At 38.1% G+C, this 15,047-nt stretch overlaps 1 protein-coding gene across 1 annotated transcript; it reads left to right on the forward strand.

The window, feature by feature from the left end:
* The first annotated feature begins 803 nt into the window (after positions 1-803).
* On the forward strand, positions 804-9,798 carry LOC146458432 (DELTA-actitoxin-Afr1e-like). The gene is made up of 5 exons (XM_085090658.1): positions 804-870; positions 1,572-1,716; positions 3,023-3,098; positions 4,021-4,182; positions 6,090-9,798. The coding sequence occupies exons 2-5, from the start codon at positions 1,579-1,581 to the stop codon at positions 6,434-6,436; spliced, it is 723 nt and encodes a 240-aa protein (XP_084946784.1). The 5' UTR covers positions 804-870; positions 1,572-1,578; the 3' UTR covers positions 6,437-9,798.
* Positions 9,799-15,047: the final 5,249 nt, after the last annotated feature.

The raw sequence follows: 15,047 nt of genomic DNA on the forward strand, positions 1-15,047 counted from the left end.
TTAATCCACTTTTGAGCAATCTCATTACTTCCTGACTCAAGGCAATATACCGTTAAGACCTTATTTGCAAAGCCCTGGTTTTCACAAGAAGCATGAAAGCTGTATTTTGCTTCTCTTGCTTTCCCTGTTCTTTTTTTAAGTGGTTGTCTTTTTTCCTGTGAATTACAGTTGTACTTTACGAATAGTTATGCCATTCAATCGTCGCATGCATCCAACTCGGCGCTGCGCGCGCATTGTTGACTGTCAGTTGTAAGGCTCAATTTCGTTGAAGAAGTGTTAATTACATTTAAAATTTCCAAACTAACAATAGCCTTTTTCGACGGAAAATAAAGAGACAGAAAAATAACGAGTTGGTCAAAACAGGAAGTGTTAACTGAAGCGTAGACAATCTGTAAACAACATCTACAGGTGTGTTACCGAATCATGGCATTCTGCCTTTATAAATGTTGATGTTCAGCAGTGAAAAGGAAGTGCCATTTAGAATACTCGTGAAATCGTGTAACTTCCTACAAAATGTGATACCGATTATGCTTATAATGTGAGCCAGATTTGAATTTTTAGACGTCTCTAGAAAGTTGAGTGCTTCAGGAAGCCGCGGTTGTGGTAAAAAAGATTGCCTCCCACAATATTCGGAATGTCACGGAAACAATGAATTGACATATTTTATATGAAAGGCGTTGCCCACATCAAACGCTAAGTGGCACATTTTTTTCCGTTTTGTCCAATTTAGCTGGTTTGTTTGTGCATAAATTTTCCCTATAAAAAGGCACCAACTTTCGTGATATCTGTAGTGTTTCGAAGCTGCTTGCTGCAACTACACCAGCTAAGGTTGACTGAAGAAGAACGTCTAACGTGCCGAAAAGCCTGAAAGTAAGTAATTTTTATGCCTTGAGTTAACACTTAACAGGTGTCAATGTTATCAAAGGGGCTCGCAAAGATAAACGTATGTAGCTTGATCAGTACCTCATGTCCCACCCATCTATCTAGAAGCGGGGTAACTAAAAATTATGTAGAATGGGGGTCGTTCTTACAAAGTTCATCTACTCATTTCAGCATCAAGCAGAAAGTGTTTTTAAATAGAGAACCTTTAAGGAAGTTGTTAAACTTCGGATGAAAAGTGCCTGCAACTTCGGAAGATGCAAGTCCGCGTCTTTTCCCTTGTTTATGTACCTTCCACTTTGGAGAACGAAAAATGTTTCAGTACTTTAATGCAACAAAAAGGTTTCGTGAAATTTCATGGACAAGGGCCGGGAAATTCTTCGATAGGAACCATCAATGTTTGCGTTAGTTGTCAGTTGTTGTTTGTTTTTTAAAACAGAGACTTTTAGGGTCCTTCCGTTTTCAGAGCATAAAAATTTTAAGTCTTCTTAATGGCCTGTATGTAGTCCCTCCATCAGTCATTCCCACTGAATAATTTACTCGTCATGAGTTGACAAAAAAAATTCATTAGATGAAGGAACTTGTAAAATAGAAGCGTAATAGCATCTCTTCGGAAAAAAAAACTTGTTTGTGTATTGTATTTCTTTATTCACTGCGAATGAATAATCTTTTATTTTGGAACTCCTTTGCAGGTTCAAAATGGACAAGACAACGTTTGTCATCTTGCTGATGATTGTCGCAGGGACTATTTCCACCTTGGGGTCTCCGAACATAGAGGACTACCTTGAAGACTATACAGAGACATCTACTGACACTGGAGAAGATTCAACAGGAAAGGTAAAAGGAGAATGTTATCAGTAGTTTCTGATGTTGAGACCCTTGTTTTCGTCGCGATTTCCACTGCAATTTCGAAGCAATTATTCTCGTGATCGAGCTACATCTTCACGCAAATCGCAAGTGTACATGTACATAAGTCAGTGATATTTGGGCAAGTTGTAATTTCACTTTAATTTTGATACGTGGTAATTTTCAGTAGCGGTTTTGCTACTGGTTACTCTGATAAATTGCTGCCGAGAAGCACCAAATTTTTAACATTTGAGCATTGCTTATTTATTTCATAACCTGAACTTTATCTCACAACACCCAATTGCACGCAATCAGTTATTTACTTCTTATTAAACAGTTCACATCGTGAACGGTTAATAAATCCAATGCGAAATGTAAATGGCCGCCATCTTAATGTTTTGGTCAACGCCTGCACACTTAATATTTGACAAAGTACCTTTGCTCAAACATGAAATTGCTCTTAGAGCACCGAGAAGAAAATATCAAGTGATTTCTAGAAGAAAGAACTAAGCAAAATCAGTTTCTAGTGTTTTTATCCCAGTACATATAGGGAACTAGCTTTAAACGATTTGGCCAATCCAGTTCCACCCTACTGAGTCATCTGCAGCAAAAGATAATTAATCCTGGTTTCTTTGCACTAACAGAGTAATTGTTAACAAAAAACTGGATCATTATGTTAACGTTTCCATTGACACAAATAAGTTTAATGTCATTTCAAAGTGAAATCGAGGGCCTGTTCACAAGCCAAAAGGCAGAGTAGCCCTAAAGCACACGTCTTTCTACCATTGTTTTCTTTTTCTCATGCTTGAAACACAGTAAATATCTTCCGTAGCCTTTTACCTGTATTACGGATATGTTTGAGATGTGGACACACTAGACTGCACTTAAGACTTCCCGTTCCCTAAAAAATTTCAAGTAACACTTTTTCAGAGCAAAATGGAAGGTTATAGGCCGTGTTTGGCACCCTTGTGTTGTGTTCGACGTAGAAAGAATGCACTCCTAATTGTATTTGGAGGCGAGATTGTATGGGGAAGTCGATCGATAAACCGGAATGAATAAGTAGATCTTGGGACGCGTATCTGGCATCCCCCGTAGATTTTGCAGGGGCGGATGACATCATCACCAACTTAGCAAAGAAGAGAGGGCCTGGTATCAAGAACATCGAACGCACCGCGCCTACTCTTTGATTATTACTAGTCTATATAAACGTCATTGTAGTACAATAAAGTGAAAGTGTTTATTTAAAGGAACAATATTATTGTCTCTAATCATGCTTGTTTCTGTACTAATTTGATAGGGGCAAAAGGAGCGAAAGAACCTGAAGAGCTTGCTTTCATCTTCAACTGATGAACACAACATGGCCAAACGAATATGTATGTTTATGAGGTCTCTTACATTTCTTTAAAAACTTTGCAATGCACGTAAATCAACTCTCGATTAGTTGCCTGTTAGCTTGATAATAGCGGAATCCCTGAATGGAAACCAGGGAAGGACCCCAGATTTAACTTCATTTCCTCGGACGATTAGCTAAGTCGAACTCCCGACTAACTCAAACAACTCGGACTGGACTTCATTTTTTCGGTCATTCACCGTTAGCTGCTTCGAACTCCCCGCTAACCCAACTTAATTTTACTTTCCTTTGGTTCACACTTACCTCGATAACTCGAACTCTATCGGCAGCCGGTAATAAAATATCGTGGTTCTATCATTTGTTCAGAGGAACGTCTAGTTTGGGAATTTTAGCCCACAAAATTCTAACAAAATATCAAAACCGCATTATCAATAACGTGGTTCTATCATTCGTTCACAGAAACCCTTCAATAAATAATGTCTACTGAGTTTGGGAATTTTAGCCCACAAAATTCGAACAATATACTAAAGGAAAGGTCTACTTAGAGTCGTTTCCGTACATCAAAACCACGTTATCAATGAAGATGAAAGAATCAATCAGATACTGATGTTCTGACATTTTAACAGGATCCATATTTGACATTCAACATTTAGTTTTTAGACGTCTTATTAGAAACATGTAGACTCTTTTATCGATCTTATCCTTTTTACTTTTTATTTTTAGATAGCTATATTTGTAATTTTTTGTATTCTTACGTTAGATTTATGCAGGGCCTCACTGAAAACCACAAATTGTGACGTGGGCTCCCTGTTGAAATATCTTATTTATTATTAACACCAACCCCGCTAAATTAACTCGAACTATTTTTTGTTTCCCTTTGCAGTTCGAGTTAACGGACTGAGTTCTTTTACTGAATCCAGTAATATATTGTTGTTGTATTTCAGTTGGTTTAGAACATTTGTCAACGCTAACGAAGTTGCTTGGTAGTATTAAGCGCACAATTACCATCAACATTGAAAACCTAACTGGATATCGCTGGCAAGCAAGCAATGTACACTTCCAAGCTGGAACCTCAAACGCACTCATGCCCTACATCGTCAATTCAAGTAAGTACCTATGAAGTAAAATTTGTTTTCGTATTTTTGAAGCTTGTTGTGTCCTGATTACGAAATGACAAAAGAAATTTGAAAAAATCAACTAAAACCGACATTTTTCGCCTTCCAAAGAACCTCAAAATTCACTAAATCGTGTCGCGGGGACTGGGAACGAGTCTTTGCTCAGGACAAGGCTGATGACGTAGCAAAAGCCTCGAAGAGTTGTTTACTTCTCACTTCTGAAGGATTTCCTACGTCGCAGCTTCGTAATACGATCGTTTTGGCCGAGTGCAAGATGGAGACACTTTTAAGACTTTCGGTTCGATTTATTCCGCGTTGAGAATGTTTCACCGCCTAAAATCTACATATTAAGAATCAGAAAATAATAAGCTATCTTATTAGAACAATTTTACTACTTCATAGGCACTTTTAACCCTTTAACCCGTACTATCAAAAAATAAATTCTCTATTCTTTCCCAATACTTTTCTTATAAAAGTACTGGAGAGAACTTATTAAAATATCAAAAAAATTCATCTTGGATAATCACATCCTTAATTCTCATGACCTTACGGGTTGAATAATTAACAATTATACACCGAAGTGGAGTGGATATTTACCAAGCCGCGAAGTGGCGAGGTAAATATCTACCACTGTCACCGACACTGAGGTGAATGATTGTTTTAGTATATACCACACAAGCAGAATAACTAGCGGGCCGAATTTCCTTTATTTTTGACATTATACCGGCAAATGGTGGGAAATTTTAAAATCTCGCGCGCCGCGCGGTAAGCGATTTCTTGTTGCAGAAAGTTCCGTCTCGCTTTCTTGCGAACAACTAAAACTTTTTGAGACACTTGTTTAGTTGCTAAGATGTCATTTCTTCGATTGTTGAGTGAAATTCGTCTTGATTTCGAAACCATGCTCCTAAACACTAGATGTTTCATTGTCTACATTGTAATTATAGTGTTCGGCAGTTTTCGTAAACAAGGCATTGTAGTTTCATTTTTTGCCTTAGAATATGAGGTTGGAACGATTAAATAACTTACCATTTAATACCGTCAAACTAAACTTTGTTGCCATTTTTGTATTTTTTGTAACAGCTGCCTCGTTTATCTAAATAAATTCCTCTTTAGTGACCGTGGCGAAGCGGGAATCATCTTGTTTCTCTTCGGTTGCTCGGAGGTGAATAGTACTTGGTTAATCACCTCCGAGCTAGCTAATCAGCCGTCGCGAAAGGCTATTCACTTGTGTGGTATATACTAAGGATTGATATTACAAGGAGGAATTTTGCTGATCAGTGATCAGCATCAGTGATTAACTGTTTAAAAAGGATTAATATTTGTAGCATTACTAAGTAAGCAACTACTACAAGCCACGCAAACTGATTGGCTAACTTAAAAGCGAATCCGGACTGATGGGTTGCTCAAAGATAATACAAGATAGTTAGTTGTTATGTGCATCCGATGAACAGTCATGCGATTTAACCCGTATTAAAGTCATACAGTCCAGCTGAGAGAGAACGTTTCAGTGCACATCCACATTTTTCAATGCAACGATTGTTGACTTACGTCAGAAAAACTTCCCACATTTTCATTTGTGGACATTAAGGGAGACGTAAAGTAGGCAGTTACAATACACCTAAAAGTAGCAGAGTGGGTGGGTGGGTAGGTAGATGAGTAGGTAGGTAGGTGAGTGGGTTGGTGGATAGGTAGGTAGGTGGGTGGGAAGGTAGGGTAGGTAGGTAAGTGGGTGGGTGGGTAGGTGGGTAGGAGGTAGGTACGTTTTACGGTTAGGCGCCGTGTCAACATGAAAACGATAAAAAAGGGTAAGGATCATAACCCTGTCACGATTATCTGCCCCTGGGTTTCTAAGGATGGGTATACATGACTCACGAGTGTTTTGCTGTCGTCATTATCAGATGAAACTCTCGGGTACGAAGGAAAACTAGGTGGAGGTTTCAAAAAAGCAAAAGGAGTCAGGGGGGTTATGACTTACTATATCCCGAAGATCAACGAAACATTGGCTGTCATGTTCTACGTTCCTTTGGCAACAACCAACTTGTGGAACGTCAAGCTTTACAAAGGAAAACGACGAGCTGCCAAATGGATTTACAAAGAGATGGAAGACACAGAAAATAACCCGCTCGAAGGGGACAACGCCTGGTACCATAGGTACCTCAACCCAAATGATACAATCGAAATGAGGGGTGCAATGGCAAGTTCAAGTAACACTGCACTTCACATTACAGTGTACAAAAAAAACTGAATGATCACTTCACTGTGTACTTACCAAAGTTTGTCTCTGCCTACTGAGCGAAAATTCGAAAATTAAAATGGTAATTTGCGTGAGAATTCGAAACGTTTCGGACCGTACAGTTCTTTGATAATGCAGCTCTTGTAAGTTTTCATTTTTTTTTTGTTTACCATTGTAAGCAAGGGTACCCTAAAAAAATACGAAGACGGTTGAAGACATGGTGTCAGTAGTTTTTGATCCTTGCTCATGTGGCATTTGACGTACAGTGTGTAGGTACTCAGTAATGTGTTTCCCTCTTCAGCTAGAGGCGTGTGATTTCATTTAAAACTGTGTGTGATTATGCTTTAGTTTCCACTTTTAGGGGCACCCCGCAACGAGAACAAGTAGTTATAGTGATATTGCGGAATCGCGAGTTCTTCCCTCGCGCGTGTTTCCAAAATACAAGCATTCTTCCTGTTGCTCCGCGGGCAATGGTTTTCTGTTCTATTTTGGCAGGATTCTTTACGGGATTTTTTCTTAATAATGAAACTTGAAGGAAAAGAAATGTTAGAGAGATTTAGAATTTCGTTCATCTTTCATTTGCCGCTTGCTGTTTTCAGTTTCTCGGTAAAATTTAGTAGTTTTGCGTTATCATGAAAGGCCAGAATTATTTTGCACTATTCTCATGCATCAATATTTTCATTTTTTCAAAACGCGCGTTTGAAGTAAACGCGATTCTAAATCTTTCTATTATCTTTTCGGATAATCCACTAGAATTCTGAGTGAGTTAGCTGGAGTTTGTGATAATCTGCCGGAAAATCTTATTGTTTTTCCCCACCTCACATTGGGAAGTTTGAATTGAAACAACATTATTTTCAATTTCTCCCAAGTTTACTTAGGCCAGAGTTAATAAAAGGCAATGGTTATGAAGCCTGAAAAAGGTCCTTGTTATATGTTTTTGTTAGCATTTTTGGCTCGAACATGCACAGACCACAATTTTTTTTGAAGTGCGTTGGCCCAACCGACCAACAGAAACTTTTCTGTTAAGATATTCAACTGTAGTGTGCATGAGCGCGCGTAACAAAAAGGATTGTGTACGGTCGCGGCCCTTCCAGCATGAATTGTAGCACCATTGTTGTCATTGCAAGGTTTCATAACCAGTCCCTCAATTAACTTTGCTTAGGCCTTACTTTCAAACAGCTCACTACTTCGCCAAAATGATCATCGCTGGGTGCAACTAAATAGGTAACAGGCTTGCTTAATTTTCCACTTATTGATTACTGCTTTAATTAACTAGCGACTGGTATGTTAGAATTTATGTCATTTGATTCGATTGGATAAACTGACCGAGGCTGACAATTTTTTCCTTTCAATACTAGTTTTGAACCATGCCAAGATAGAAACCCCTCGATGTTGGTTTACCCCTGGGGGGTACTCCTCGGGATGTTTGGTGGGGTGTGCAGCTCAGTTCTCCAAACCCTGACCCTATTTCAGACGAAAATGTGTAACTGAATTTACCGGTAACCCTTTTCAGACCTTAAACTGGTTTCTAGAATCCATACCCATTTCTGTAAAATCCATATTGTTTTCAGACTTTCAGACCAAAATGGTTAAAAGGTATCAGAATGAAACGGTTAAAAACCATACCATTTGGTGCCACGCATACCTTACCCCCAGTATAGTTAGTATGGAGGAGTATCCCCAACCCCCATCCCCCGTGTGTTTTACTTTAATTTCCTTTTAGCTCTGACACCAGTCGCGTTTATCTTTAAGCAATATAACTTTGATTTTTAGCTTTGGCGTTCCGCATTTTAGAATTGTCGATTCTACTTGCTAAATCGCGAGCGAGCGAGTAGACTTAAGGCCGATTTATAATGGTAAGGGGACTGACTGGAGTCCGATTCGTTCTGTAATCATACAAGTGATTAACAAAATCGGACGACCGCGTAGCGGGAGTGCGTTTTGTTTAATCAGTCGTATGATAACAGACCGAATCGGACGACACGAAGTCCTGTTACGAATTAATGATGACCATTACAATTTCCGAGAACAAGTGGATGTGACAAAAACTTCAGTCAGACATGAAGGAGGAAAACTTGCAGATAAACGTTTAATCCTGATCGAGACCATTACAAAACGCCTTCAATTAATTGAAAGCATAACAATTTTGGAGAAAAAAGAAGAAAAAAAGAAAACTGTTGGAAAAGAAATCCTCCATTTTAGACAAAGCCAAGCTTGTGAGTGACTGTTGCTATAGAAACTGTAACCATAATTATAATTGGTGGATTTAGTGCAGTCTTTAATGTGATTGGCTCATAGAACTGTAAGATTACATTGTCCGATTACACTGTTTGCAGGATAATTAGTGCAAAATAGTGCAGTTTGTGAATCAATCACATTCAAGGGAATTGTAATGACGGTATAATAACTCAATTTTGCTTACGACTGTCGTGTGAGGCATGCAAAAAAAAAAAACCGTATATACAACTCTCGTTATTCAAATTGCCCGCGCCAGCGATTATCAAAGTTCAAAATCCTACAACATTTTGCGTATCACGCAAGACAAGTTGTATAATTTACACGAAACAATTCGTATCATAGGTTTGTAGATCAGGACCAAGTTGTTCGAAAGCCGCTTAACGCCAATCCCTGATTAAAAGTTAACCGAGGTTTGTACCTCGGCTAGAATGTTTTTAAAAGCTGACTTTTAGCTAAAGGTAAAGAAAAGTCTAAGTCAAAACGGAAGGGCAATTAGAATATTTTGGAAAAATGCTGATTGATTAGCTATTAAACTCAAATCAAACTTCAAGTTAATCCAGTATTAGCTTAATCGGGCTTTGAACAACTGGGCCCAGGATGTCAGTCGCAATGACCAAGTCGTATCGTCTAAATCGGCCTTAAACATGAGTGTTGGTGGTTCGTCTTTAGTATATTTTATTAACCTTTTTTCGAGTTGTGTGAAATGTGTGCAAACAGCTTCTCCTTAGCTGTTGAGTGTAATTGCTTATTCAGGATATTATCTACAGTTAGAATTGTGTGAAACACACTTGACATCATTACCGGCTGAAGCCAGGAACGCGTGACAACACGGAATAGATCGGAACACTGGAACACAAAGGTAAAATTAAAAAGTTCAGGACTAACGCGCTCCTCCCTCCTGGAGGAGGGAGCGTGTTGCGTGACGTGCCCAATTAATGTCCTTATTAGATCTAGGCCTGACCACACCCTCATATGGTTGGTTTAATGTTCCAGAAATCTGTGGTGTTCCGGGTTTTAAAACATGCCGTGACTTTTGTAACCTCGCGGCCAATGTAAAGCCCCAATTCGATCAATTAGATATATAATCCTTGTAAGCATTGTGTTCATGATTTGAATAAAAAAATAAAGTGTGACATATAACAGTACAAAGTATTGATTGATTGATCCTTTTTATTCTCGTAGACTGACTAAAATATACAACATCTTTAAGAACTGTGGAACTATACTGATTATTTGACGAAATTTTAAGCCTTGCATTTGTAAAAGTTTAGAAAACGTTTGTAGTGGAGAAAAGTGGGAATGGATTGAAGAAAAACACCTTCCACCCTGAAGAGATCCGCTTAACTAACTGTCAAAGGTTTGCAGCTGTTGGGTTTGCAATCTGAATAAGCTAGCCCAAGTTTTATGAAGTTAAGTATATTGTGGAGTATTTGATTCATCAAAAACAGAAAGTTCTTTAAGAGGGGGTTAATGGTGATTAATTGAAATTACAGCAGGTCACTCTAGCAGCAGGTGAACCCAACTCAGCCCTCTCATCTTCTCGGTCCCATAAATAGAGCCTTCGCCCAATGTCCAACTCCTGACCTTTCCCGTGCTAAATTTCATTGAAATGGTACCCCCCTTATTCAGTTTGTGTTAGCTTCTTCTGTTCATACACACAATTGTCTTGATTTTTGTTTCTTGGATACCTTTTTCCATTGTTGATATCACACATGGCGTCACAACTAGTACCAGCAAATTTCCCGCAAGTTGTCTCATCGCAAAAACTTAGAAAAATTAGTTCACGAATGCAATTTTCAGTTGGTAATAGAGTCATATGTTGGTTATAAACTAACTAAATATATCTTTGTCATACTGCTACGTCAAAATAAAATACGTGAAAACTTTGTTTGTAATTCGCACTGACTGATGCAAATTACAACTTTTGTTGTTAAGCTAGCCTGCAGTGCAGGCGTTTTTCATGGGCGAGCGCTGAATAATAAATTTAGGTCGCGTATTTGAAGGAGGCTGAGGGGGAGGGGGCGGAATTGAGAGCGAATTTTTCCCTCCTCTCCCCCTCCCCCCTCCTTTATTTCTCAGCCAGTCGTCCTCTCCCTTAGGGTCACTTTTGACTCGCTCCAGCCCTCTCGCGCTTCCTCGCCCAAGATGACAGCAACGAAGGATTATTCAGCGCTCCCGCTCCAAAAATACGCCTGCATTGCAGGCTATTGTTAAGCTAGCCTAGTTTTTTTCAAGTTCTCGTATTTTTGTTTCCAAAATGCGCTACAATAGATCACGAGTTGTTCTTTTCAAAAATTGAGTTGATTTATTTCCTCTCGTCATTCTAGAATTATTTTGCAGCTGATTGAGGGTCTTATATCATCATTTTTAACAATAGATATCAAAGAACCCGTGATACTTCCTCTTCCATCAAAGCTAATCATCAGTTCCAATTGAAATTACGCGCATGCTCAGTCCTCGGACCAACTACTCAATGAGCACGCGTCCTAATTTGTGCGAGGATTCCTTCCCCAAAAATTAGGGTTAAAGCAAATTTTAATGGAAAAAAAAGGAGATACTTTGCTGGTTCAGTCATTCTTCTACCACAAAGAATGTGTAACAAGGAGGTGGAGTTCTTTCAACATAAATTACAGTACTAATTGTTTAATAAATTTTACATTTATCTCGCTTGAATTCTTTGTTCCAGTAAAAGCAAGAATATGGGCAACCTGTACAAGTTGTCGTTTTCTTTTTTTAATTTTAATCGTGATCTTCTCATAAATTTGACGATTAGTAGCACGTTGTCTTAAACGGACCACTAGACCGCTAATATAGAAAGATTTAGAGTCTTGTTAAATTTTTCCATCCCATCAGCCAGGGCAGTGCTCTGTTTGCTAACTTTAGCCGGATAAAGGACTGTTATTAGCGTGCAATCTTGAAACGTAAAAGTCATTTAATTATAAGAATACGTCCTTTGTCATATTTCGTTGTCACCTTTCTCTCTTTGTTTTAGGCCCATTTTCAAAGGCTGTTGATATAGTACACCGTAGCGTTCCACCTTCCAATACAAAATGGATGCAAAAGAGAAAAACTGTGAGACTCTGACAAGCGTTAAGCCCAAGATCGTCGGCTCCGCAGCTACCAAAAAGAATAATGAGAGAAATAATCTTTCTATCAAGTGGGCGCGCCACTCAATTTCCTTTGGAAACATGTCGTTTTGCTCCGGCCGCTTGATTGAGAATATCTTGAGACAACATAGAGTTATTTGTTTACATATCACAGCACTAAAAAGCCATTAAATGTTATGGCTAATACACTTTAAATTCTGTGTCAGTAGGCATATGAGGGTTATCTTAGTTTGTATTTATTTTAAACTTTACGATTTCTGACGATTACCAGTTTATTTTCCTTGAAAGGTTCAATAAAGCTCGCTTTTGTGTAGAACGTCGTCACATGTTTGATGTAATAGATCAAACACGAGGAAGAGTATTTCCTCCGATTTCCAAACACCGAGAAGTAGGGTTGAAAAAACGAGGCGCAGCCGAGTTTTTTGTAACCAACTTCGAGGTGTTTGGAAATAGGAGGAAACACTCTTTCGAGTGTTTGATATAGCTTATCAAACTATTGATAATTCTTGGAGAAATTCGAAGCAAAAGTTCACAAAATTTTATAATAATTAAGATCACATTTCCAAACCTCCTTCACGGTAGTGATTTCCTTTGTTTTCTCTTTATGAATTATTAATGAGTTTGAGAAATATATTTCTTTAGCCCATCTTTTTTTTAATTGGGATAAAAAGTCAGAATTTGAATTCTACGAAGAAAGATTGTTTCCTAGTAGAACCGCTTTCATGATATAAATTGTAACTGGATTCTTTCAGAAGATGTTATTGCTGTGGAGAATAATTTCGGGAAAAAATTGCGGGTACATGCCACCTCAAGCGCTCCGACTAACAATAAGTAAAGGCAGGTGAAACGCTCTACAGGATTAAGACTAAAATATCGACTGCTTTTGAAAAATAAGTTTCAAACAAAGATACAGTGATGGGTAAAATGGCAGAGCCGTATAGTTTCTAAATAAGCAATAAATTTGAACGATCTAGATTGTTCGCCTGAGAAACCATACCGCCCTTTACCTCAAGTTCTAAACAAGAACAGCCCACAGCGGGAAACTCCATCTGAAAAATTCAACGAGATTCTAAACAAAAAATACAGCTATCTCTATTTCGTCTTGAGGATTTAATTTTTGACACTTTTATAGAAAAGTATGCAAGTAATGGTTATAGGGACCAGGGGCCAAACTCACAAAATCTCCCCAAGTTAACATGTATACTAATGATTGTTTCTTAGAGGGGCAGTATCATGGGAGATCGATGGGAGATATCATTATTTTTGGCCAAAATTCACTAAATTTAAACTTTGAACAGTGTGCTAATTAATTTCTCAATCACTAATTTAAAGAAATATTAATAGTGATTCTAAGATGAAAGGTTGAGCCAAAATATAGTACAACCGGCGATTTTTAGTGCGTTACAACAACGAAATTTGAAAACGTCCGGCGGACGTTTTCAAATTTGAACCCCTCCCAATCTTGGTCATCTGCCGGCGAAAATATCCGTGGATAGAGTCTTTGCATTCTGGTAGTCTTTTAATGGAATTTTGGCATTCTATCTTGACTGCTATCAACTGAATAGCGTCTTTCCGATTTTCAATGTGTTACCAAAAAATAGCGTGATACTGTCCGTTTAACAAAAGTAAGTTGTTGGATTAACAATAGTCAATTGTTAAGAAACAATACTTAAGATATGTGTTAACTTTGAAGAGCATCGTAAATCTCGCCCCACTGATTCACCAAGGTTTCCTAAAGTTAAGATGTATCATCAATAGTGACCCTTAACAATAGTCTATTTTCGTTCTAACAATAGGCTATTCTTTAGAAACGATGCTAAGAATACTTCTTAACTTCTTTCAGTTATGTTGTCCACCAGCCAGATTCTCCTGCCAGCCCTCCTACGTAAAGATGTGTCCTAAGTATAGTTTGTTAACAATAGCGTATTATTATCTTAGCAATCGACTGTTGTTCAGAACCAATTTTTAAGATACATCTTAAGATTCCTCGCGAATCTGGCTCGTGCAGATGACTTAAAAGATGACGTATAAAAAAGAAAGAAAGACAAACTGAGCACGTACGCGTGCTGAACTTGGTATTACGGTAAAGCAATATTAACTTAGTTTATAACCAAAATATGACTTTGTTACCAAACGAAGGGATTCCTCGAATAAATTGAGACGCGTGCTCATGAACAGTTGGTCCAAGGACTGAGCATGCGCGTAATTTCAGTTGGAACTGACCGCTTTGATGGACTCTTTTAAAAGTAGCCTTTTGCAGAAGATTAAGAGCTAATACTTATCATTCTTGTCTTTCTGATGAAACGAAAAGATCACTCTGAAGCTAGTTACTAACAAGCAACCCACGTTGAATTTGATTATGAAGTAGGTTTAACAACAATGGAAGTGTTAATTTGCATTTAATGCGAATTACAAACAAAGTGAACACTTATTTTATTTTAACTTAGCATCACGACAAAGTAATATTAAGTAAGTTTATAACTAAAAATATGACTGTTACCAACTCAGAATTGGAATCGTGAACTACTTTTTCTAGACATTTGCATTGAGACAAATTGCGGGAAATTTGCAGGTTCTTGTCGCCAAACAGGATTGTTAACAGGGTGACATTTTACCCCGGCCTTCCGTTGGTTGCAAGACGTTTAGTAGGCATTGACTTCAAAAACCGCGTTGGAAGGTTTTAACATTAGCTTTAGTTTGAATTTATAAGCTCAAATGTCAAAAAAGTGTACAGAAAGCGATCGTCAAACTTCAAATGGCTTGTAAGTTGTTTTAAAAACTGATGTTAAAATACCTCCACACGGTTTTAGAAACCAATGCCTGTTAAGAATCTTGCAACCTCCGAGTGCTCGGTAAAATAAACTGGTCGCGCGAGTAATTCAGACCCACAGTAACTTGAATATATACAATATATTAAAATTCGCCCTAAAACACAATGATGAAAAAAAATCTCTTTTGAAAACCGAAATATGATCTCTGCTGCTACTCAGCAACAAGAATTATAAACAGTTTTTTCAAGGAATTACTTTCAACAGAACATCCCAAGGGGAGGGGTGGGCCGTTACTCCATATCGTGACTTTCCGTCGACATTAGTGCCTTTATCACCCTGCTAGTTTTTTCAGTAAAATATTACTGAAAATGTTAAAAAAAACTATTAGAAATATAAAGGCTTGCTAGGATAGACAACCAACCGAGAAGGTAGCATTCGCAACAAACTTTCAAAGAGGATACAATAACCAAAGCAGAAATTATAACACAAAGATAGTGAATAGTACTG

This window comes from Pavona decussata, unplaced genomic scaffold, assembly GCF_977016875.1.
Source record: "Pavona decussata unplaced genomic scaffold, jaPavDecu1.1 SCAFFOLD_233, whole genome shotgun sequence".
NCBI classification, from domain to species: domain Eukaryota; kingdom Metazoa; phylum Cnidaria; class Anthozoa; order Scleractinia; family Agariciidae; genus Pavona; species Pavona decussata.

Excerpts from the sequence above, each read along its gene's own strand:
- LOC146458432 (XM_085090658.1), top strand. The coding sequence starts at position 1,579 with ATGGACAAGACAACGTTTGTCATCTTGCTGATGATTGTCGCAGGGACT. Across the intron at positions 1,717-3,022 it reads GAGAAGATTCAACAGGAAAG|GGGCAAAAGGAGCGAAAGAA; the intron begins GTAAAAGGAGAA and ends CTAATTTGATAG. Across the intron at positions 3,099-4,020 it reads CAACATGGCCAAACGAATAT|TTGGTTTAGAACATTTGTCA; the intron begins GTATGTTTATGA and ends GTTGTATTTCAG.